Source organism: Buteo buteo, chromosome 10 (assembly GCF_964188355.1).
Source record: "Buteo buteo chromosome 10, bButBut1.hap1.1, whole genome shotgun sequence".
NCBI lineage: Eukaryota > Metazoa > Chordata > Aves > Accipitriformes > Accipitridae > Buteo > Buteo buteo.
The window spans coordinates 38,779,552-38,804,341 of NC_134180.1; the positions used below are offsets into that span (position 1 = coordinate 38,779,552).

Consider the following 24,790-nt stretch of genomic DNA (forward strand, 5'->3'; position numbering starts at 1 on the left):
CCAGGAGGAAAAGCCGCTTGATCATCATCGTTTTCCTTTACTGCTGCTTCCTCTGATGCTCAGCAGCAGGTACAGACCCATCCCAGCGGGCATGGGAAGCAGGACGTCAGTCAGGAAAACTTGTCACCTACGGGACTGTCCTGTCGGCCCCTGCTAAAAATCCCGCCGGTGGATTCAGCAGCAAGAGGAGTTTGCTGTGCGGTGTGATGCTGTCACGGGAATAGCCGGTGTCCTCCTTAGGATGGATTCCCCTTGGGAGGTAGCGCTACCAAAAGAAAAGGGCTCCTGGATTAACCACTGCCCTCAACTTCAATTTTTTTTGCCCTTGAATGATCATGTTTGGACATTTTAAGATCTCTCCCTGCACCACAGTGTGTTTTACACGGGCTGGGGTGGGTGGCCCCTACGCCAGGCTCCCAGGGCTGCATTCACCCTGCTTCTGCAGTGAGATTTCATGTTGGCTTCACCATACGCTGGATCCAACCCACGCCAGGACAAACACGAGCCGCTCTGCGATGGCCACCCCCTGTGTGATGCTGGAAGGGAATTTCTTTTGCGCTAGTATGGCACAAGAGGCAAGGGGGGGTTATTTGGCCATCCAGCAGTCAGTAGCATTGGGGCTCTTGGGGAGGAACCCAAGTTTTCTGGAAATGCAGGTGACCACAGGACTCCTATTTTCATGCTCTCGGCTGCTGAGCTCACCTTCTGCAAGGACCAAGGGTGGTTGTCTGGTGTCACTGAGGGAAGCAACAAAAAAGGTGTCAGGCCCCGGGGAGCCAGCCCCTCCTGCTGAGGCCATCTTTAAAAGGCTACCGAAACCTCCGTGCCCACGGTTTCAGACTCTGGGAGCGATGCCGGTACAGAGCTCACAGTGGTGGACACCTAGGCATGCTGGAGAGGAGGAAAACACAGAGAAGAGAGACCCTTCTCTTTCCCTCCAGCTGCTGGTGGCTGAAGCACTCAGGTGAGTCCTGAGAGCAACGCGTGGGTTAGACGACATGTGAAGATCAAACGAGGAGCTCCAGGGCACCCGGCAAATGTGTCTCATCGCATCACCCGCGGACACCCAGAAACACCTCCTAGCACATCTACATGTGCTACATTTCTACTTGCTAAGTGGTGATACCTATAACACAGCTCTACAGTTCCCCCCCTCCAAGCACAGGCAGGAGCGTGGAAAATATTTGTTTGGTATATCACTCTATTTGGGGATGGTTTGTACCTTCAAGAATTCAGCTAGAAAGAATTGACAGGATGATTTGCAGCCATCAGCAAACAACGTTACTTTCCCGAAAGCAGCAGCACCAGAGGGAAAACAAATTGAAGCAGGTGCGGGAAGAGTTAGGAAGCGCAAGAATTCCATTCCTGAGCCAAATGGACAGATTGAGACAGAGGAAAACAAATTGGGAAGTTGAAATGGCTGCCTATTGCCCAGATTTTTCAGGCGCTGGGAGGAGGTGGAGGTTGCGTTCAGGCTCTGTTTTGGGGCCTGGGAGCTGTGTCTCCATTTGAGCAGCTATGCTAGTGCTCAACCTGGGGTGAGGGTGGGTTTCGGGGGTGCGTTTCCACCCCGAGCAGGGCTGGCATCGCAGATTCAGGGAGCAGCATCCTACAGAAGCACGAGCCCCACCACTGCGATGACCATGAGGAGCCCAGCCAGGATGCAGATGCTGATGAAGACGATGTCGCTGGTGTCCTGGCTCTTGATTTCGCGGGCGTCCGTCGCTCCCCCCTCCCGCTGCTGGGCATCCACCAGGTTTTCTGCCTGGCTGAGCCTGGAGGGGTCAGGGCCGGCGATGAGGGTGACCGAGGCTTCCTTCCTCTTCGGCTCACACTGCACCTCGTACTGGTGGATGTCCTCCTGGTCGCCCGCTGAAAAATCGATGTAGAGGGTGCTGACGATGACGGATGTGTTGTTGCGTTTCTGCAAGACAAGGGTTGTGGCTCATCGGGGCTTTGTGCAACTCGTTTTCGCAGGGGTTTGGAGGGCAGCTGGCCACGAATCAGACCAGCATCTACTGGGAAGATGGGAGAGGGACTGGGAATTCCTCTCTGCAACCAGTAGAACTGGCACGGGGCTAGCCATCTACTCAGCTTGCTTTAAAGGAAGGTTTGCTGACTGCTTACCTGGGATTCGGTGCCGCAGGTGTCGAACCTGGTGTGTATTCTGAAGTTCCTGCCAACCACCTGGGCTGCACAGGAGGGGGTCCCCAGATAAATCCTATTCCTCTCCAGCTGGGCCAGGGACTGCACGGGGATCTGGATGTGGAAGTCCGTCCGGGTGCAGCTGACGTTCACGGGCACAACTGTCGGGACAGAAAACAACGTACATGTAAAGATCCATTGGGAAGAGATTTTTCCCAGGCTGCAGTGGCTGCAGGAGCTCTCGTGCAGAGCCACAGCCATTTTCAAAGCTCGCTGTCCCCATCACACACGAAGCAGGCGACTGACAACGCCAGGAGTAGCAGGGACATCAGCCTCATGAGCTCGCCATGCATCTCACAGTAGCTGGCTTTGCTGCTGTAGGACTCACGTGATGAGTTCTCCGGAAAAAAAGGAGCTACATGCAAATATCAATATTTTAGCCCTGTCCCGTGCCGAGGTCAGGCACGGCTGGCTCCCAGGCACTGCCCTGCTTTCTGCCCCAGGGAGAGACCCTACCACCAACCCTCTTGAGCCTCATCCTCCTTCCCAGCTCTCCGAGTGACACCCGAGTGCCATTACAGCCAACACCATCACGCTGTCACTGCTGTAAGCAAGGAAGGATTTACCCTGTGAGTGCAGCCGCTCTCCATCACTGCAAAGCCAGCGAAACATTTGAGTTGCTGCCCAGGATTAGACCACGAGAGCTTTGCTGATGGTTTGCCGTGGGCACAGAGCTCCCCTGCGCGCTACGACACCCCTGCAAGAGACACTCTTAGAGCGACGAAATGGAGAAGACGCGTCTCAGGGGGACCCCACGTCTACCAGCCCTGGAGCAATGCAGCTGCGTGGCTGCCACATGGTCCCTGGGGAAGGGTGAGCCGGGTCCCCAGCCCCAGAGCAGACTCCTGGGGAAGGATGGATGGCCCAGCCCAGGTCCTGTCCCAAGCATCATCAGCCCTCCACTGCCCCCAGAACATTATTTTTGATGGGGAGCTGGTGAACAGTGCATGGAGGGAGCTGCAGTTGAGCTGCCCGTGATGGTGAGATGAAGGCACCCCTTCTCGAATTCTTGCTCAGCTTGAACCAACCACTTGGGCAGTATGAATTATTGAATTATTCTAGCTCCCTCTGAATCTTGGCCTTATGAAACCGGTAAGACGCAATACAATCAGTATGAAAAAATAGTGTCACTTTGCCTCACTTAGTGCATTATAAAACCATTAGAAGATTTACCAAATAACTAAAGTGCATTAGATCAAGAGGAGGAGAAAATGGATCCTCTCTCCTGGCGTGAAGGCTTTCATTCAAATGGCCATAAATCATACGTGCCCAGCCCAAGTCATGCCCTTTCGTGGTCCCGCAAGGAAAATATCTGCATGACTGAAGAGCTGTGGATGTGGAGGTCGAAAAGGAAGCATTTCCACGGCTGAAGAAGTGTGGATGTGGCCGTGGAGGCTGAGGTGCCCCTTTGCCACCGAGGGCTCCCGAGGAAGCCGGTGGCAGGGAGAAGCCGGTGCCTCCCGGTGAGAGCAGCCGCTCTCCTGGCAGGGTGCTGGTGGTTGGATGTGCCACGCAGGCTGCTAATTGCAAGCAGATGCCCAAATCGCTGGGCAAACATAGCAGGCAGCCTTGGCTTTACGGAGGGAGGCTGGGTTTCATGTCCAAGCTTTTGTCCTCCCCCAACACGCATCCGGCGGCGTGTACCGGGGGATGCAGGAGCCTCAGGCAGCTGGGAGAAGTCACGTCCCTCTCCATGATGGGGCTTCCCCTGCTCTTCAGCTAGCACCCCATCTATCTGTCTGCAAGCTCCTCCGTCGGGAATGGGGTTTCTCCGTGACCAGACACAGTGAGGCCAAGATTTCTCTCCCTGCACACTGCTGTAAAACAGTAAGAATTAAGCAGGACAAGGACAGGGACAGACCTGCTATACACACTAAAGCCCTACTAGATGTCCGGTACAACCTTTCTCCCTCCAGAGGCTGCAGAGGCTCAGGACAAAACTCCATCCTATCTCTTACTCCTAGAGCCACATACCCCCAAATCCCTTCTGCTGCACTGGAAATGAAGAACGATTTTGCTGCTGAGGGATAAAATCTCGTAAAAACCTAGGGCCAGCCACCCCCAGCTCCCGTGCCGCCAGTCCAGCAGACCCGCTCCGGCTCCAGCCCGCCGGTGAGGCTGCCCCTGTCTGAATCATCCCTGACACACAGGTCAGCTCAGATGTAATTATCTTGAAATACAACGAACGCCATAAATTTGCTGGCTTTTGAGGTGCAAAGGTTGGCAAATACATGAGGCAGGTTGCACACCACTCCTCCCACCAGCTGCGGATGCACTGGCTGGGACACGGGGCACGTCGGTGGCAGGGACGTGCCGGGCAGGGTTGGCCAGGTGGATTTGGGAGCGCCGTGCCCCGGGGGTCCCGTCCCGCCGGTGCTGCTGCCCGTGGAGGAGAGGATGCGGTTCATGTCTGCCTGCTCAGCTGTGTGCTGGGGGGGCCGGAGCATTCCAGGGATCAGGGAATAGGGTTGTGATGTTTGAGCTGGTCACCTCCCCTGGGGCTTTGGTCCCTTAAAAACCCCCTGGGTTTTCTCTGCTTCGTGCCCTGAGGGAGAAGCAGGAGCATGGCAGTGGCAGAGGTGCGGGGAGGAGAAGCTGGAAAGCATCTCCTGAATACTAAACGTGACGTGGAGCATGTGCGCCTCGCACTCTGCGAGAGCTGGAGCTCAACCCGCCGTGTCTTCTCCACCCCATCCCTAAAGAGCCATGTGCTCTGCTCCTGCAGACAGGTATCTTCACCGCACGGTCCTTCCAGAAATCATCTGGTCTCGGGCATGTCCCGATGGAAGTAAAGCATTGCAGAACACCCAAGCGAGACCTTACCTCCCACGTAAGCGATGGAGAAGCCCCTCTTGGCCGTGTTGCGGTCGGTGTGGAGGACCAGCAGCAACTGGTTGCTGCGGGAGGTGACGGGCGCCAGGCTCTCCCGTCCGCACCACCGCCCCAGCAGGGACCCGTTCTCGGTGCCACCGTCAAAGGCGGCCAAGTGGTCGTAGTCACAGCCGCCCGTAAGGCTGCTCCGGCCCTCCAGCTCCATGTCCAAAAAGAAGACCTTGATCCGGTAACCTGGGGGCAGCCGGATGCTCCACTGGCACTTGAGGTTGTTTGGGTAGAAGTTGGGGTACCGAGGGCTGGAGAGATTCCCTTTGATGGTGGTGAAGACCTCCTGGCACTCGCCTGCTCAGGGAGAAAGGGGAAAGGAAAAAATGAAAGCAAACCCGAAGCCCCCTGGGTGTGGATGAGCTGGCGGATGAGCGATCGCTTGTTTTATTGCTAAAGCATACTCTGCCTTCCTCCACACTGCTCCCCAGCCTTGCGTTTGGCCGATGGACACCTATCAGTTTGGGGAGATGGCAACACCCAAGGTGGCCAAAAAGTCCTACAAGGGCAGATGGGGAAATCCCATATCCCCAGGGAATGACATGAGCAAGGGCGAAGGGTGGCTCTTGCTCAAGAGAAAGACAACCCGGGGCCTGGGAGAGCCACAAGGATGCCGTTTGCACTGTGGGGGGGTTTACACTTCACACCGTCATCTCATGAGCTCTCCCCAAAGGGCTCCCCTCCGCTATCATCTCCTCTTGCTGCTGCGGGAGGGAGAGCACCACCACCACCACCACCACCTTGGGGACCCGTCCCCACGTCCTTCCCACCGCCCCGCCACCCCGACTCCCCCGCACCCGAGTAGAAATGGGCCTTGAAGCCCCTGCCGCCGATGTTGAAGTCGGACTTGAAGAGGATGAGGAGGTGCGGGGCGGAGGAGACGATGCGGGGCGGGCGGGTGCTGCCGCAGTAACGTCCCAGGCGGGGGGCGGCGGCGGTGGGGCCGTCGAAAAGGGCCACGTAGTCGAAGCCACAGCCCTGGCCCCCTTCCACCTGAAAGTCGGTGAACACCAGGGTGAGGGGGCCGCCACCGCTGCGCCCCCCGATGCTCCAGCGGCACTCGGCGTTGTTGGGGTAGCTCTCGGGGTAGCGCGGGCTGGTGATCTCCCCCGACAGCCCCGTCAGCTGCCCGCCGCAGGCGTCTGCGAGGAAGCACGGAGATGAGGATGGATGGATGGATGGATGGATGGATGGATGGATGGATGCTCTGCCACCGCCATCCCTCCCCGCTACCTTTCCGGTAGGCGGCGGCGAAGCCGTGTTTGGCCACGTGGCGGTCGGAGCGGAAGATGACGGCCATGACGTGCCAGGCGGAGGAGAAGGGTGGCGGGGGGCTGCGGCCGCAGAAGGTGCCCAGGAGGTTGCCCTGGTCCCGGGCAGCCCCGTTGTAGACCTGGAGGTAGTCATAGGCGCAGGCGGCGTGGTACTCCAGCTCGAAGTGGCTGAAGGAGAGCAGGACGGAGGAGCCCTCGGCCACCACGATCAGCCACGTGCACTCCGTCTCGTAGGGGTACCGCCCCGGGAAGTTGGGGCTGGAGAAATTGCCGTAGGGCGCTGAAAGCACCCCCCCGCATTTGATGCCTGGGGGAACACAGCGGTGGATGTGATGTCCCCTTTTCCAGGGGAAGCCTAATAGGATGGAGACGGGGTGCACAGCACCGGCTCCATCCCACCACCGGCGCTATCAAAACACCAGTGCCCTGCAGAGCTCCGCTGGGCTCAGCCACCCCTTCTCCCCGGAGGACACGTGTCCCCCCCGTCACCTTTCGTCCCTCCACGTATCCCCCTTCTCCTCCCACTGCCCCTGCGCTGCCCTGCGGCGTGGCTGCAGCAGGGCTCGTCCGCGCCCGTCAGCTTGTCCCGCCGGTGACGACGCAGCATCCCCATCCGTTTCTTGCTGGGAAAAAGAAAGTAGGGAGTGAGTTTTAAAGGCTCGGTGGTTCCAGCCTTGCCGGTGCCCCGGCTGCCCAGCCCTTCAGCTTTGTGCCTCCCACTGACAATGCTCCCTCCATATAATGGCGGTATCAGCGAATTCAAGCTGGGAGAAAAAGGGGTGAAGGGCTCGATGCGCTTAACAATGAGTTATGCATGTAGGGATCGATTTTCTAATGAAATCTTTATACTGAGACATGGTTATTATAAAATAAGGCGGGGGGGTGGGGGGCGGCTGCCACCTGCCCCGGGGTCTGATTAGGATTGGGGTGAAGGGGCTGATATAGCGGGCACATACATCATGTCTGGGAGGGACGCAGACCCTGTGTAGCCTCCAGGGGACACGTGCGGGTTCCCAAGCAAGGCTGGGCGCTCGCCGCCATCAATCTGGGCCAAGTATATTGCAAATCAATAGTCAGCCAGCGCGCATTGCTTTTCATCACGCTCGTTGGTGCAGTGACCTCCCGGCGAGGCGGGGGGGGGGGGGCTCCTGCGGCTGCATGTGATGCAGCACCACAGCAAATGGGTAAGGGGAGGGGAGCGCGCGTGTGTGTTTTTCCACAAGCAGCAAAGCTGGCCGGATCTAAAATCGCCTTGCTAATTACCGGGGATAGGCAATAAAGTGATACGGGGCTGGTACTAAAGGAATAATGTTTTTGAAATAAATATCCAAGAGGGGAGCCCACGGGAGGGGTGAGTGGTCACGGTGCAGGTAGCTTGATGGATGAAGGGCTGGGAGCCTTGGGGGGCTCCAGGAAGGGCAGGTGGGTGCAGGCAGCACCGGGCAGCGGGGTGGCCGTCTGCCCCTCAGGAGCACCCACACCGAGGCCAGGGATGGGTTTTGATTTCTGACGCAGCCCTCCTGTGAGAAAGGCCCTGCCGGTTTTGGGGAGGGGTATTGCTCGTTAGCCCGGTTACTGGGCTGACCTGGCCCACCTTGCCCCCCAATTACTGTGTTGTCTGCCCTCCACTGTGTCCCGGGGGTTGTTTTATCCAGGTAAGGTGAAGGGTTTATTACATGCACAGCAACATACATACATTCACATATAAACGTATATGTGTGTGCGTGTATATATATATATATTTATATAAGCATGTGCAACTCCAGAAGTTAACAAACCCTTCAGCAAAGCACCTGTACACCACAACAGGACAACCCCTACCTGCAATCTTCAGTAACGTAAGAGTGAAGCAGAAAATCAAGCACAGAGCGGTGTCCCGCACTTGCTGCCGCACACGGTGACCGCACATCCCGGCTCCCTTCCCCAGGCCAAGCTGGGTGTTTCCCGGCCTGAGCGAGCTGCTCTCCTTGCATGGGCTGAGAGCTGGGACCCGCTCGCATCCCAGAGCCGCTGCAGCACTGGCGAACAGCCCTCTCCTGCCTGGGGACCACGGACGCCCATCGGCCCCGGGGTCCCCGCTGGGAGCTGGGACTGGGCTCTTACCTCTCCTGGGAGCATCCCCGAGAACCCCGCACAGCAGGGCCAGCGCTGCCAGGCAGCCTGCCCCCGTGCACCCCATCCTCCGGCAGGCAAATCTCCCCTCACCGGCGCCCGAGCATCCTTTTGGAGCTGTCTATCTGGGAGGAAAAAAATAAATAAAGAGAGAAATAAATAAAAAGCGGGAGGACTGTAGAATTAATAGCGGAATGAATAATTCATCGCTTGTTTGAATTAAGAGCGGCAAGGTAACTTGATCTATTCCTCCCCTCCTTCACTCAGTTTTAATGATCTGGATCAAATGTCCCAAGGATTTACACTATACCAGATACCTTGTCAATACACTATATTTAGAAGAGATATTAATGTTTCAGATATGGTGTATAACAGCAGTAAGTCTGGGCTGACAATATGCCCTTAAGGGGCTATGAAAATAATTTAGTTCGCCAGGCAAGCCAGTGAACCAAAATGGGAATTTCAGACTTACCGTGGAAAAGCACCTCAGGAATTAACGTGATTTATACTGCGGCACCCACTGCACAAAGCCAACCGGTGGTAAAGGCTAGAGAAACAGGGAACGGGACTTAAACGCAGCCACGTCTCCACGTCGGCTGCCAGGTCAGCATCCCTGCAGCGAGTGCCCAGGCTCAGCGGGATGCTCAGCCCGGGAAAGCGGCAGTCGCGAGCACTAAAGATAGCAAATCCCACCTCCACCGAGGAAGATTAGAGATGAATTGTGACTCACGGGCAAAATACATCGATTATTAGAGAACCTGCTAAGGCCTTGGAGAATTACCATGTTCTTCCATGCCGGCTCACGCTTCTTCTTGCCCGGGCTCTTGGATGCACTTGGCTGAAGGTAATCGAGGCTTTGCGCTCCGTGGGAAAGATGTGCTCCTCGTGCTGTGCCACATTAGCTGGAGAAACCCCAAGCCCAGCAGCGGTTCAGTTCCTTCCCTCCCGCCCAGGAGAGCAAACTCTTTCCTGCTGCCATAGCCCACACCCAGATGAATGCCAGGAAACAAAAACCCACAAGGGCCTCCTGGCATGAGGGATCTGTGCTAAAAAAGTCACCTTCAAAGCAGCGGGGAAAGAAGCAGTGAGTATCTCTAAATCTCAGGCGGGGAGGCAAGTTGCATTTATTAATTAAGCAATGAGGATCGATGCCTGAGACGTTTCCTGTGGATTAACGATGGGCTGGGAGGAGCTGATGGCCCGAGGTGCAGCTAAGGACCATTAACGCCAACTGGTCATGAATCCCCAGGAAATGCTCCATGCCAAGGTCGTTAAGTGCCTGCATATAGTTATGGGTAATAATAACAATAATATTTGTACAGGCTCTCTCCCCACTGCCTGGCCTCGCTGGAGCCATGCCGAGGGCCGGTGGGAGCGTTGGGGCATCCCAGCCAGGAGCCCTCCGTCCTGAGCCCAGGTGAGGTGGGGGACATCAGGGTGTCTGTCCTGGGGCACTGGGCACCGTGTCACCCCACGAGCACCAGGAATAAGTGCACGTTCGAACGAGGAGATGCAAGGCAGCCCTCCCTGTCCTGGGGCACAGCGCAGAGATCCCACGCCGGTGCAAGCTCCAGGAGATGGCTGCGATGCTGGCACGTCTACCGACCTCTCAGGGACACTGCAGAGCTTAATTAGCTGCTTTCCTAACGGGCTTGGAGAGGAGGTCTGTCCCTGTGCCTTGTACAACACTTGTGAGGCCAGCAACCACAGCACAGAGGCAGGAGAGGTCAGGCACCACAGCCCGCGGTGCAGGGGCATCTCCTGGGTACTTCCATACCCAGGGCTCTGGCTCAGTCCTCCCTGCCACAATCCCCCAGGCTCGGGGACAACGCGCTCCCCGGCTTCTCCATTGCTGCGCGGCGGAGCAACACGTTCGTCTTTGCCGCATCTGTCTCTGGCAACACCCACCGTCCTCCAGCCCTTCCACCGCCGAGGCACATCCCAGCACGGAGCCAGCGTCTGGGACACCGGTACCTACGCGGCCGCTCTTCTCCATCCCTCCAGCTGCGCTCTGCATCAGCGATACCCCCAGGAGACCGGGGGGGAGACAGGGCTGTGCAGCACGGCAGCTGTGTCCCCCTCCCAGGAGACGGCATCCATCAACCGCCGGCACATTCACCCTCTCCTGACCTGGGGATGGCCATTCCCCGGCTGGGCCCGAGCCCAGGCAACGCTGCTTGTCAGCAGGCAGAGCCAGGAGGGAGGGCAGAGGGAAGCAGGGATGAGATGCGGCAGGGAGCGGGCAGGGGAGACCGACAGGTCATTCCGCACGGAGGTCCGGCCGGAGGTGCTCTGGATCAGCCCAGGGTGCTCTGGCTCTGGCCAGAGACACGGTGGGTGATTTCGAGGTGTGCCGTATCGGGGCTGCCTCTATTCCTTTGCGGGCAAATTTACAAATCATGAGTCAAAAAGGCATTTGATTCATTTAAATAGAAAGGACTGTGAGACTTCAGAGAAGATCAAAGGTTTAAATACAGTCCCCAGGAGAAACGGGAATTATTTAGGCAGGAAATAATGAGATGAAATTAAGAAGGTACTTAGACTGCACATGAGGAAGAAAGAAAGCGAAGCGAAGCCCCTCTCCCTGGCCGCACAGGCAGCGAGGGCTGAGCACCGGAGCATCCTGCCAGCATCCCCGCTGCCCCAGGGTACGAGCCCCTGCCCTGGCCTGGCAGCAGCCGCCCACCACTGCAGGCAGCTCACGCACCTCCAGCTCCACAGATCCCCCCGATAATCGACAGCATCACCACCATTTCCCTATGAAGCTGCCACCGTGGGGTAGTTCCCGGGCCTCCAAAGAGAAGGAAACCTCTCCTCTTCCCTCAGTAGGGAAAATCCTGCCTGAAAGCCTTTCCATCCCACATCCCCGCCTTTGCAGGAGTGCCACGCAAGCCTCTGAAAGGGGCTGTCCCCACGGGGGACGGGGTGGGAAGAGGGGACTTGTGTGAGAGCCAGCCTGAGAAATGACAAAAGGTGGGAGGGGGAAGGGAGAGAAGGGCAGAAAACAGAGAACAAAGTGCCCACGGGTGGTTTAAAGGCCCCTTCGAGTTCATACTTCCAAGGACATCGTCTCCCCCACGAAGAATGTCTCGCAAAGACCCCCTGTCCCCTCCGGCGTGGCGAGCTGGGCTGCCGGCTCGGCGTGTGTCACCTCCTCCCGCTCTGCCTGCAGCCTGCCTTTGCAGGATTCACAGCCTGCTCCGTCTCTCACCACCCTCCCTTTTAGCCACGAACAAAGACGGGAGGCTTCGCGGCAGAACGGCCAGACCAGCTGGGTAGGGTTTAACCACGGTGGCCCATATGTGCTGAAATACCCAGACATATTGGGGTTGCGTTTAAAGGAACAGTCCCAGCTTTCACGCAGAAAGTCGTCGCTTTTACAAAGCGAGCGTGAAGTTTTACTTCAGGCCTTTGCAAAAAGGTTGGGTGGATTTTTAGCAAAATCTTAGAAAGGCAGAATATTTAAAGCAAGAGGTATGCAAGTAAGGTTTTCAGAGTACGTAATATTTGAGAAAAATATTTGCTCCTTTCCCAGCTAAGGCCCGAGTAGGGAGAGCAACCGGTGAAAGCAACTCCTTATTTTATCTGCCCCATGCTGTGCAGAAACACCTCCACTACACAGTAGCTTATGGCAGCTGAAGCAGAATTTGGATGGGAGTCGAGAGCTTGCCTTGGACCTACCATGGACAACTTCCCTGGATCTCTCTGCGTTAAAAGCCAGAACCCTATTTTGGGTTACAAAGATGGCTTTCTTGTCAGCCCTTGCTCTGATGAAGTTAACATAAAAGCTGCAGTTACGCAAGATTAATTCCAGGCATTTGGTTAACTGGAGATAAATCTCAGTGATGCGAGGAGAACCTACGCTTCCTCCCAACATATGAATCAGAGCCACCATTTTAGTGCACGCTGCTTATTTTGAGTAACTCTTTAACTGCATCTCCTTTGTGTAAGGTGTACTATTCGATATAGGTAAAAAATAAGGCATGAATAATAATGCAACATCATCTGTCACAGCCTGGGAAACCCCAACACAGGATGAAGTGGGAATGAACAGAAAAACACAAGGGTGTGCAGAAAGGCTGTATTTCCAGGTGTGGTTAGTAAACACAGTGGTCTAAGAAGGTAAAAGAGTGGACAGCAGATATCTCAGAGGAAAGGCAGCAGCATCGTGGACTGAAAGAGGAGGAAGGGGGGCTGGGGTGCCCTGGCTGGGTGCCGTACCAGCGCAGCTGCAGGGCTGCCAGCCCCCAGGGCAGGCCCTTGGCTCTGCCTCCTGCCCCGCGGGAGAGCACCCCAGCAAAGCCCCGTGAAGCTTTCACCCCTCAGGTGGTGGTCTTGTATGCTTAGGGCATGCCCCTGGGCACCTGAGAGAGTCCTTTGACAAAAAGCAGCAGCTGTTTATTTGAAAAGAGGTTCAATTTAATGAACCACAGCTATTACACAACACTTAGGGGACATGGAAAGCAAACAACCATCCCCCTCAACAGACAGCAGCTACAACCCGGATGCTTTCTCTCAGTTTTAGGATATGCTCTTTCTCTCCCCAGGCAGCATTACAAGGGTTAAGAACCAGGGTAGATAACGCAGGCTGTGCTAGGGCAGGAGGACAGCCTGCCTATAATTCCATCCTTATGTATAGTTTTTCTGTATATGATTGCAAAGGCTCTTTTTGGAGAAGATCAGTGCTGCCTTCTCTGTATTAGTGTATAACGGGGCAACTGAGGCACAGAGAGGTTGAAGGGACTTGCCTGGCATCACCCAGCAAGATAACGACACAACCGAAATGAACTCTATGGACTCCAGAGTGCTGGGCCAGTGCTCTGCTGCTCCCTTGGCCAGGCAGTCTTCTCCCTAAGGACCAAGTCTCTCCCAACAGGGCACAATACCACTGCAGACTAACAGGGATTGCAAAGCAAATCACTGGTCTTCATATTACAGCAGAGCTGCGTACTTGGATGCTTTTTAGTACCCTTAGGTGATCTGTCTCTTAAAATTGCACTTGAAGACTTCCATTAAAATTACCATGCTGTTCCACGAGGTGCAGGTAGCACACCATGTAGCAGCCACTCTGGAATGGCACCTGCTTCTTAAAACACTCAAGAGTGAGAATCATACTGGAGACAAATATTTGTCCTTTGGACAAATCCAAAGGTCTATGAAAGTACATGCAGAAGGAACTCAGTCGATTGAGATGACTGAATTTGAGCAATGTCTGCAGAGAAACAAGGATGTCCAAGGCTCGGCCTGAAGTTCCTTAGGTCAGGAATATCCTCCTAAAAGACAAAACAGGAATTTTCCTCGATTCCTGCAGCTTTTAAGTATCTTCTCATATCTTCATTGAATGCAGAAGAGCCACAGATCAATACAAATGGCCTTCTTCGACAGGAATTTATTATTGTCTTCATCAAGTCTTCATTGAGACGACCAGTGTACGTGTTTTCCTGATAGCTCCAAGGAAGTTTTTCCAGTGAGGTTTCCTGAAAAGACAAAAGGTTTGCAGTGTGTCATGTTAAAAAGGACAATTGATTGCTTACAGCCGAATCTCCCTCTTCCCCTCCGAGTATTGCACAGGACGTTTGTCACCCTTGTGACTCCACCTGGGTAGAACTGACCCATCTCAAGAGCTACGTTCCTCTTCCACAGCCCAGACCAAATCTTCACCCGTCACAAGAGACCTAGCTACTCACTCAGAGCGGATTGAACAAAACCAGAGCGTAACTATCACTAATAAATGCAGCAGAGCCTTATCCTTTGAGAACCACTTCCCACTGTGCCTTTTCTATTCCCAAGTGCTAAATCCCAAGTCTGTTCCTCTCTACTGCCTCTCCCATTCCCAAGTCTCTTTCAGTCCCACCTCCCTTGACCAAAACTGAAAGAAGCCAGCACTGTTCCAAACACCATGAGAAATGTTACATCCCATGGTGTTAGATCCAGTGGGGACTCCCCTACTGCTATTAATTAGAAGCAGAAGGTGCTCAGATGTGGTGGTGACAGGCAGCAGAGTGAAATACTGAGACAGACAGATATATAATCCTAAGAGTGAGGATGCACGAGTCAGTGCTGGACTACAACAAACCTGCTAAGAGAAGAGAAGAAAGGGAGAGATCTACACATGGGGCAGACAGTGTTGACAGGGGTCAGGTAGGTTTCTTGCCCTTCACTGATTGAATTTCAAGACCTCCCCACGCTCTTGAGACAGCACTGTCCTAAAAAGGGTATTTAAGCTATGTCACCAGAGACAATTACCAGTTACACTCCTATAGAGCAGCTGAGGGAGTGCCTAAGTCACAAGTACTTTTCCCTATACCCAATCTCAACTTGCTGAGGCCATATGTGGAACATAATGTATGAGGCAGATCCACTATGAGAGATACAAAAAATGATTCATCTGAGAAACTAAAAATGCAATGGGATTCATTCCCTTAACATAAATAATTCTTTCTATATCCTCCCTGCAATGAATCCTCATTTCGGAGGGAAATAATTTTTAACCACCAAATCCATGCAGAACACAGGCAACTTTGGGACCAAATGGAAATGAAAAAGACTGCTCAAAATGTAAGACCACTGAGAGGTATGCCCTCATCCCATGGATCTGGCAGAAAAAATAATTTTACAGAGAGGGAAACAACTTTAAGAAGTTTAAAAATGGGTCAGCTGGGAAAAATAATTGCTGGGAAGTTGGTGCTAACATACTAGAAGAAGAGAGCTTTAGCCACGAGCAATGAATGGAGGATAAGGACAGATTAAGGCACTGGTATTAGGAAAGAAGAAAGAGTTTATTTGCTGTGAGTCTCTCAGAGGCAAGTTTTCTTTGCACAAATGTTTAGGTGCAGCAACAACCGTCTGAAGTGGGGGGGAATAATCAACAGTGACTATGAATCAGTGGGTCCATCCCAACCAAACAGCTACAAAGGAGGTAAAGAGGGACAAGGAGTGATGGTCGCTTCCCTGAAATTCTCCGGAATGGTAGCAGTGTGAGAATACGTAGCAGATTTAAGAACAGCAGCTCCTGGATCACAAAATAGCCTCAATGACTGGGAAAGAATTAAGATCACACTCATGGAAAAGCAGAGGAGGCAGAGGCTCATCCAGCACACAGAACCCTCACGCGAGCACAGAACCCTCACGTGAACATGCTTCATAACCATTTATTTACCTGGCTTAGGACATAAAATATTCTGACGTTCCAGTATCGAGCCAGATCCTGGAGAAGAGGTTTCAAATAAATTTTGTCAAAGGTACGGAAGCAGCCAACAAGAGTTACAAAAGTTTCATCCTCTTCATCATCTGTTATGGACTGGAGGATGGGAAGCATTGGTGCAAGGCCGGTACCAGATGCCAGCATGAGGAGTTCTCCATGCTAACAACAAACCAGAGAATTTTGAATGAGCTGTGGTGACTGGAAACAGATGTGCTCATAGCCAGTCCCTCCTTGCTGCCACACTGGTAAAGGGTCCCTTGATAGACAATATACCAGAAGGTCATGAACTGGTAAATTCAAATCTTAGAATGTATTTTTTCTGCAAAGGATTACAGATAGCACTTCCAGGTTTATATATCAAATCTAACGAAACTGGATTTTACCCAAAGATAATAATTTATCCTAACTTTAGCCTTGATTTCAATTAATTTATATTTCAGTTTCAATTCTACAGTACACTTTGCTGACCCACTGTGTGTTGTTTTCCCACTGGAAATGTTCCCTGTATTTTTCTTGGATGCTGTAAAGTGCAATCCTGAATGTTCTCTGGAGGAAATGGTTTCTTCTCCATCCTGATCCACCTTATCCTCCTGGTGCATTATCTCATTTTTCTCAAAGAGCTACCAGCAGCACATAGTGCTTCCCACCTGCAAGGGGGCACATTCACTCTACTACTGATTGGGATGTTCAGGCAGTAAGGTGCTGTGCGTAGGAGGACAGAAGGTTCCCAGCGCTTTCCCCAGCTGCCAGCTAGTGCACGAATGCCAGAACTGGGACTTAAGCCCCTATTAAGCCCTCAGAGGCTGCTTGTGCTCCGTTTTGACTGGGCAGTTTATTGTGAATGGATCTGATCTGCCTGAATCTGAATCCTATTCTATTGGCAGCAAATAGAGATAAAAGAAAATTTGACTATGAAACTAGTATTTGAGACCTTTGTTATAATTCCTAAATAATAAGCAGTTCTTCTACAGCAAGTTGTTTCAAAGATTGCTCAGGTGCTTTGCAAACTGCATGTATATGGATCACCCAGACAGCCCCTGAATGCAGCCACTTCTAGGCATGACTGCCATGTTCTGTCCCAAATGATTATCTGGAAGCTTTTAAGAAGAGACGGGAACAGTAGCCTGAAACAGCAGGGAGCGTATTTCAGGAGGCAGAACACAATTGGTCTGCATGGAGCTCAGCCACTGGGATTTTACAGCCTTATTTTTGATGGGGAAAAAGAAGAAGAAAAAACCAAGGCCTTGGGATCGTAACGACGAGTGTTTCAATTTTGCTCCTCATTTGAAAGGTCAGAATTAAGTAACCAAATTAGTATGTATGAGAAGCCTTCCCCTGAAACTGGATCTGCCTTTCTTTGCAGCAAGCCTGGTATCAGCAGGTGGGATCAACATTTGCAGAGTGGTTGGGTGATGTGACACCTCACTGGAGCTGCTACAGTTCAGGGAATACCCAAGAGAGAAAAAGTTCAACACCTCCCCTTCGCTCGTGCTCAGTAGCAAAACAGCAATGTCGTTCAAACGAGGCAAAAACTGATCCACACTCATTGCTGGTGCAAAGTAAGTTCCCTTTGTTAAACACATCAAGAACTTCTAATGCAAGTGATGAATGGAGAGCCTTGCTAGTATTTTCCACAATCTCCTGTCCACCTCCCTCTCCTCTTCCTTCTTAAATATTCTGCAGTTCAGTAAGGTGTACTTTCTCCAATTGACTGCTAATGCTGCAGCACTGTACAGTAACCCAGGAAGTCCCTAAAATAATAATGAAAACAGTAATCAAATTGATGTCTTCCCTTTAGAGTGTTAAACAAAGCTAGCTGCCACAAGCTGAAACATCCTGTGTCTCTTAGGGAACTAACCTTATTAGGTTGATATGGGAACCCTCCAAACGGCCCACGCCAAAAGACCATGTCTCCTTTTTTCCACGTTTTTATGTATTGTGACATTAGCCCAGCTTCATAGCACTAATAAAAAACATTGCACAAAAGAAAAGAATAATTATACTCTGTTGGAAAGTTTCCCAGCTTAAAGTCAATTATAAAGTTATCTACATTTAAACAAGAAGGGGACAAAAAACCATTTCATGCGTTTAAAAAGAAAGAAAGATCATTTTGTTTGAAAAATAACTCAAAGTTATACCCAAAACAAAGACATTTAAATTAAATCATATTGGATCCATTCCAGCTTGACTATAATGTAAACACAACCCACTCTCATGCAGTCTGAATTTCCAAAACTGGGAAAAGCTTATCAGAGTTCTTGCTTACAAAGCACACAGAGAAGAGTGTCTTGAATGCAAAGCACAGTCCAAGCCTTCAAGTGTTCTCCAAATCTCAGGGTATGGGGTCTGGAAATGCCCTCTGGGTACTGATAGTTATATAAACACTGCATAGCTCTTGCTTTATTTCAGTCTCTCAGATGCTGTGTTGATACAATTAGTGACCCGAAGTCAGGTTTCTCATTTATAAAACTCTTGTTTTCAGAACAGATCATCTGGATGCTAAGGGATGCCTTCACATTTTCAAAAAAATATGCTAATGTGGGCCTCATAGAAGAAAAACATTAGCAAAAAACTGCCTTACTTTCTACCAGGCACAAACCATATTATCTAGGCTTTTGCCTGCAGGAATGCTAACCTCACTCATGACTGATGAGAAAGGGTCGGTGCTTGCTAGAAACAGAGAAGCAAAGAGAGGCTGGAAAATGAAGGGCTCATCCAAGCAGTCTTGTTGCTATGTGCTATATGTATGTCCTATATGTATGACCACTTTATGGTTAATGAGAACAGACGTGTACAGAAGAACGGCCACAGCGTATGGGATCTGGCTGGAGAACAAGGGCTGGTCCAAACAGCAAGAGCAGGCAAGCCCAACAGCTGCGGCAGACAACTGGTCTCGCACAGACCAATGCCGCTGATAAGTCTGACGAGGAGCGACACAACCAGAAGTCAAAAAGATGAGATGTGATTTAAGTCTTTGAAGACTCCAGCCCATATGAAGGAAGCGTATTTGGGGGTATTTTCTGCATGCGCATTGGACAGAAGCCCAGCTCCACACCCCAGTGCCTTGGCTGGCCACCAAGCTGCACTGCAGGCAAACAAAATTGGTGAACCACAAAGAAAAAGTGAGTGAGCGAGCATGTGCTTGTGCTTGCAGTGTTACCTAATAAAGAACACAGATGCTCCTCCCCTCCTAACAACCTCACTTGAACAAGATACCTGAAGTATTAAGAACTATTAGCACCAGTTGTTACATTCAAAAGGTAAATGTATAACATACGCACACATCCAGGCTCTGAGTTACTGTCAGAAACATTTCACGTTCAGAGGGCTCTGGGCAGGTACTAAGTCTCAGGCAAAGAATGTGCAGTTCCATCAAAGGTGCAGTATTTTATACCTACCTTCTTCAAATACATACAGAAACCCAAGGCAAGAGCACAAAAGTCAGCCCCATTTGCTGCCTATTCCCAATGGACCAGGGTAATAGAAACTAAACCAATCCTTCCTTCACCAAAATTATTTCCAAAAATTGAAGTGAGAAGTGATTGCATGGGTTTAAAATGTATTTTTCTAAATAAAAAGAAAAAAAAAATTATCTCCTGGGGGAAAACTTCTACACCCAGTTTTACATGGAGAGAAACCCTAACATTATAAAATCACTCAAAAAGAGGGTTATGCTCTGTAAATGGCAACTCCCTCACTCTTAACTGTAGTATCACAAATGCAATGCTATAGTAACAGGAGACAGAAGGGTTTGAACAGTGCTTGGATTGCATAGTAATAATAATAATATAGTACTTTCCACAATTGCCTGAATAGTGTGAAATATACCACAACCTACAGAGCGAGTTATAAAAATGGCTGCTTTACACTGGGTGTTACCAACCTCTTTTGTCACTGCCAGAGAATAACTATAGCTCCCTTTGGGATGAAAGGCTCTATATAAAGGAAAGGTATCATTACAATCATTACTATTATTATCGAAATGCAAAACCTGTGAGTAATAAGCAAGTATACATGAAATTTCACAGTCATCCTGTGAACGTATCCTATTAATGCAACTCAAATGCAACACTTCTCTCCCCTACTACACATCAATTGCCACAAGAATGGTGAAATGACCCTCCCACAGGTGTCCTACAGAAGCTGTACACTTCTGTAAAGAACAGGGTTTGTGTTTGAACGTATAATGCATAATAAACCCCAAAAATGTGAAATCCTGGAAGACAGGCAGAGGACAAGTGGTCATTCTCTGCAAGCCACCTGGGGTACCCAGCACTCTGAATTTCACACCTATACTGAAGTCTGTGTCTGCCCTGAGGAATCACTAGTGACATTCAAATGCAGTACTGGAAAAATCTTATTCAATTCGATATCCTCCACACAAAGTAATCTTTCATGAGGGCCCTGCAGACTTTATTCAGACAAATTTCCAGCCAAGTTCTCCTATAAAATCCTTTTGAACTCAACCAGCATTTTGTGGTGGCCTCCAGAAGGGCCAGGACACTCGTCCAAAATGGGGCTCTGCCACCCCATCCATCCCGATAGGTGCAGCCTGTGCCTGTGGGCCACGGGGATCCTCTCAGACTGCAGGCAGCTCCAGACCCCTGCCCGCAAACCAGAAACAGCCACCTACTGTCCGTCCACATTTGTAAACAAAATGAAAAATTTTTCTAAGGAGTGTTCTTAAAGCAAAATACAGGGGGGAGGGTAATGGCTGGGTAAAGACTTCCCAAAATCAGTGGTTCAACCAGGCTGACAACTGGGTACAATTTCAAAGACAGACTGAAAAGGCAAAATGAAATCGGGGAAGTGAAATGGGCACCCCTTTCCACACTGGTGACCACAGGGCTCCCGAGAGGCTCTCCCAGGCGTTTAAGAGGGCTTATGCTGCAAAGCACTTGTCTGCGTGCCACCTTCCTCTGCTTTCGGTTTTGTGGGAAAAACTGCAATTTTTATCAGCAAAGCTCAACTGCTTCAAAACAACACAGAAACAGTCCATGAGGGATTTGAGAAAGTTTCACTTGAAGTGCTGACAGCATGCTTGGTTCCTAAAGAAAACAGTCCCCGGCACCTTAGACTCTAATCCATATTGTACGGGCTTACTTACTTTCATTAAAACTTCAAAGTAGCCTTCTGCATTCCCCCGGCTAATCGGAGTATAGGCTCGCTGGACCTCCAAACCATTCACCACTCCTCTGAGGAGAGAAATATAGGAACCCACTGTGACTTGGGTCATTGACTGCTATTACCAAACTTCTGCAGTTCTCTGGGGAGACAAGGGAGGCAGCAGGTCCTCTTCCCAGTGGCCCAGTCTGTGGACAGATGCAAAACATTTCCCTTCCCGAGGTAAAAATCCAGGGGGAACATAATGGCTAAATGCACCTTTTGTTTTCCCGGTGGTGACCCCAGCTGTACCACACATTCAGCTTTTGGACACATCCCTGGAAGGATGTTTGAGCCGTTTCGTGAGAAACGGCCAAACGTGTAAGAGTGGCAAAGGGGAGAGAAAATGCTTTCATGGTTAAGTCTGCTATCCCTTTTGGGCTGGGGTCTACCTTCCTTTCTGAGTTCGGACAGCATCTAGTAACAAAATAATGAAAGCTAGGGCACAGCCTTGACCTGAGGTCTTATCAATATACACTGTATTTTCCTCTAAGTTTTCTCTTTCCATAGAATATATCCACCCTGCTCTTCACTACTGACTGCGGTAATTGATTGAAGGGACCAAACCTTTTCCTCTGCTGCATTATGAGAGATGGCTGAAGGGAGAAGCATGTACTTTCAGCAGCCAGCCAGCTGTATACATCAGCTGTTAACGTACAAATAACGTCAACAGATACAGATCAATGGTATCATAACATGACTTTTTCTATCTGGCAATGATCACCACAGATGGCTGAGAAAGACATAAACTTTTCCCAAGTGGCCCCTTTCTGGCAAGCAATAAACTATGCAGGAGGGCTGTTTTGCTAGAAATCAGTCAGGAATGCCTGGACACTGGGGGGTTACACCCCAGGTGCTGAGTTACCCTGAGACACAGGGCCTAAAATACCGAGCTCTGGGGTAAGTGCAGCTCATTGTCTTCATTCCAACATGCCGGAGTAAATCATCTGTTGTAACATCCATTCTTTGAGTCTTTCTTTTGGCAAATGGATTTTCTTAATCACACCTAGTTCTTTCTGACCCACCGACACAAGGATAATGCTGAAGAAAAATATGGCTTTGGAATGGCTTTTAGCATATAATTAGTAGAGCTCGCAAGCTCACAAGTTCTTTCATCTGTGCCATTGTGGAGGTATAGAAATTATGATTTGCCTGGTATGAAGCCTTTGTCTATTGACAAAAACCTACGTATTCGGTTACATAATGCAGACTGTTTAACTAGCACAGAGAACAATACCTTAACACGATATGTTGTCCTAAACTCAACCGCAGACTGCTATTTCCCGGTAATTCAAATTTGTACTGGTAGGTGTCCTCTGTTAGCTGCTCCACCGAGCTTATGTTGAATGCAGTAAATGTATCTGGATTCAGTTTTGAATTATTGCTCTGCAAGAACAACAATAAATAATTACTTGGTTAGATGGTGTCTTTTATTATTTCATTTTTCTTTGGAAGCAAACGTGTGTGCTCATTTAGTGCCAGAGATACTCAGGATTCCAGAAGAACGTGTATTAAATGCTGGGGCCCAGCGCAAATTTCAGCTCTCTGCTGATTCATTATCATGTTCTGTGGCACGCACTTTGGGATCTTGCGTTCCCCAACTCCCCAACCCCCCTTTTCAAATTACATTTTTTACACCTTACTGCAAGGTCATCCTATTACGACTCACTGCAATAATTTTCTCAAGTCTGGAAACAAACAGAAATAACACTGCTAAAAGAGCTGAGCGCTGCTTTGGGGGCAACTTTGAAACCTACTGATGACCACTGTGAATAGGAAATACTGCTAGCCGTTTTAATGCTGATCATTTTTGCTTGACCCAGCATAGTTAATCTTATGTAAAAGGGCACTGACAAGCTTAAAATTATGCTCTGAAGACAACTACTCCACCACACACAATGCAGCTTTTTTTCATCCTCAAAATGAGAGCCTAAAAAACAGGTCAGGAAAATGGAGCTTCTCTGAGGAAAGTGTCAGAGAAAATTGTGATTCTTTGTACCTTTCACCCATTCCCACTTTCCAGAGAGGCTGGCTCTGGCTGGCTGGGGTACCCCGGCAAGGAGAAACTGCAGACCCAGAGCTGTAATGCGACACCAGGGCGAACTCGACACTCGGAAAATCCCATTACAGCAGGGAGAGAGCGGGCAAGGGGGAGGGTGGCTGTGAAGGCAGAGTTTGGGGAATTGCGTTTACAGCCTTCTCTTAAGGCACTGCTTTAATCTATTGCTGCATCCCTCACCCATCACCACAACCCCACACACTAACAAGTACGATCAAAGCACAGGCTCTAGGATGTGATGAAGATAAATTGACCTGCTCCTTCTTTTCCATGAGGAGGCTTTTGTCTTGCTTTGCTTTGGCCCTCTCCCATTGTGCAAGCTCCTTCTCATACACATCATAGATGCAGGGTTTGCAGCCGCTGCCACAGCACTGGGATGGGGAAGGTTCCTGGGGTTTGAGAGCCAGCCAGTCGTGCTCATTTCCACTCATTGTCTGCAAAACACAAGCCCTGCATCAAAAACAGCACGATGAAGAGGGGCACGTGCTCATCAGCCGAGCATTATTTGGAGAAGGACTGAGAAAATCTCTCTCAAGCATCTTGCATGTGTGTCTCAGGGACTCAGAAAACCGAAAACCTGCGAGCCGATCTGGTGCCTGCAACGCTCCGTTTTTGCTCAAGCGCTCGCCGCCTCTGCCTTATCTGGTGCGGGAACGCCAGACATCACAGCCACCGGCCCAGAGCTGCACAGCAGATTCCAGCCCAACCTCAGGCTCTGCTTCCCAGCCTGGCTCCCCAGCCAAAGCAACCTCCAGCAGCAGCAGGCACACCCTTACTCCTGCTCGTTCTGCTGTGGCGATTTGCTACAAAAGAGTGGCTTGGTCACCCGGAGCAGAAACATCTTAAAAATCCGCAGCTTGGTCTGTAAGAATGGGTAACGAACCCCAACCACCAAGATGTGGCCTGCCAAAGCACAGCTTTAAAATGGGGGGAGGGCAGTGAACTGGAAGTGGGGTTTAGGGCCAACAGACTAGAGGCAAATGTGGTGAAGTCACAAGCAAGCAAACGAACACTTTGGTTATGAGCAGATTTGAGTCCGGCTCTAAATACAGACACGTAGGAAAGGGCAAGAAGCACTGGCAGTGTGATTTTTATCCCCTACTGCTACCCTCGCTTCAGAGAGAGCTGTACCTACCGAATGCTCCTCAAACCGAAATCACGATGCAGACCTCTCAGGGACTCTGCTATTTTTACACAATACCTGGTTTAACATTGTTCCCAATACATTTGTATCTGTATCATTTAAACGAGAGAAGGTCCAGAGGAAATTATAAAGCCACGGGTGACGAGGCTGAGGAAGAGAACACTTAGCACTTAGAGCAGCTTCATTTTCAAGGTGAATTAATTACCTGACCTTCACCCTGAAACACAAATACGCTTATTCTAACGTTACGGGGGAAGAAGAGAGAACCAAAAGGCAAGCGGTCCTGCCTTCCACAGCGGCCACCGGTGTCGTGCCCCCTGAGCAGCTCGGGGGGGCCCTCAGCACTCACAGCTCCTCCACGGCCTACCAAGAGGGAGACCCCAACCAGGCCGCGGCTGGAGCCCGGAGCCCCTAGGCTCGGGGCTGGCCACATTTTATAGAGTTTCGAGCACTTACTGTGCGTGCCCGGGCGCTTGGGCACACCGCCTCACGGGCAGAGCGGCCCCGGCCCCTCAGGACCCCGGCCCCACAGAGCGGCTCTGCAGGCCCCGGCAGCCCCCGCCCGCCAAGGGCCGGTCTCTCAACTACCGCCCCCCGCCCCGCAGAAGAGGAGGCGCCTTTTCCCACCCGCCTCCTGACTTACCAACATGGCGCCGCCCCGCCCCGCTGCTGCTGCCGCCGCTCCCACCGCCACGCACTTTGCTGACCCTCCCTTACCGCGGGGCCCCTGCCCGCTATTGGCTGCCGCC

General features: G+C 51.1%; 2 protein-coding genes across 8 annotated transcripts; both read right to left on the reverse strand.

Annotated features, from left to right (window-relative positions):
• Positions 1-1,133: 1,133 nt before the first annotated feature.
• Positions 1,134-12,456, reverse strand: CDCP2 (CUB domain containing protein 2). Its single transcript, XM_075037164.1, has 7 exons — positions 9,253-12,456; positions 8,463-8,596; positions 6,319-6,666; positions 5,883-6,227; positions 5,029-5,382; positions 2,128-2,306; positions 1,134-1,924 (listed from the first exon to the last, which is right to left on the reverse strand). The coding sequence occupies exons 2-7, from the start codon at positions 8,536-8,538 to the stop codon at positions 1,610-1,612; spliced, it is 1,617 nt and encodes a 538-aa protein (XP_074893265.1). The 5' UTR covers positions 8,539-8,596; positions 9,253-12,456; the 3' UTR covers positions 1,134-1,609.
• Positions 12,457-12,531: 75 nt separating this feature from the next.
• CYB5RL (cytochrome b5 reductase like) lies at positions 12,532-24,780 on the reverse strand. Of its 7 annotated transcripts, none has more exons than XM_075037161.1 (7): positions 24,759-24,780; positions 23,152-23,331; positions 22,076-22,224; positions 20,783-20,870; positions 17,534-17,638; positions 15,631-15,834; positions 12,533-13,948 (listed from the first exon to the last, which is right to left on the reverse strand). In XM_075037161.1, exons 2-7 carry the CDS (start codon positions 23,326-23,328, stop codon positions 13,745-13,747), a joined length of 927 nt encoding a protein of 308 aa, XP_074893262.1. In that variant the 5' UTR covers positions 23,329-23,331; positions 24,759-24,780; the 3' UTR covers positions 12,533-13,744. The 7 variants fall into 7 exon arrangements, with proteins under 7 accessions (XP_074893264.1, XP_074893262.1, XP_074893261.1 ...); XM_075037160.1 differs by lacking the exon at positions 24,759-24,780 and adding an exon at positions 24,033-24,453; XM_075037159.1 differs by lacking the exon at positions 24,759-24,780 and adding an exon at positions 23,475-24,016.
• Positions 24,781-24,790: the final 10 nt, after the last annotated feature.

Bases quoted from the DNA above. Each gene is read 5' to 3' on its own strand.
- CYB5RL (XM_075037157.1), bottom strand. The intron at 22,225-23,151 runs GTCAATTTATCT...TTGTTCTTGCAG, and splicing joins TCATGGAAAAGAAGGAGCAG to AGCAATAATTCAAAACTGAA. The intron at 13,949-15,630 runs GTAAATAAATGG...TTGTCTTTTCAG, and splicing joins TATTTTATGTCCTAAGCCAG to GAAACCTCACTGGAAAAACT.
- CDCP2 (XM_075037164.1), bottom strand. From the start codon at position 8,538: ATGGGGTGCACGGGGGCAGGCTGCCTGGCAGCGCTGGCCCTGCTGTGC. The intron at 6,667-8,462 runs GTAAGAGCCCAG...GTGTTCCCCCAG, and splicing joins CGGGGATGCTCCCAGGAGAG to GCATCAAATGCGGGGGGGTG. The intron at 6,228-6,318 runs GTAGCGGGGAGG...GCTTCCTCGCAG, and splicing joins CGCCGCCGCCTACCGGAAAG to ACGCCTGCGGCGGGCAGCTG.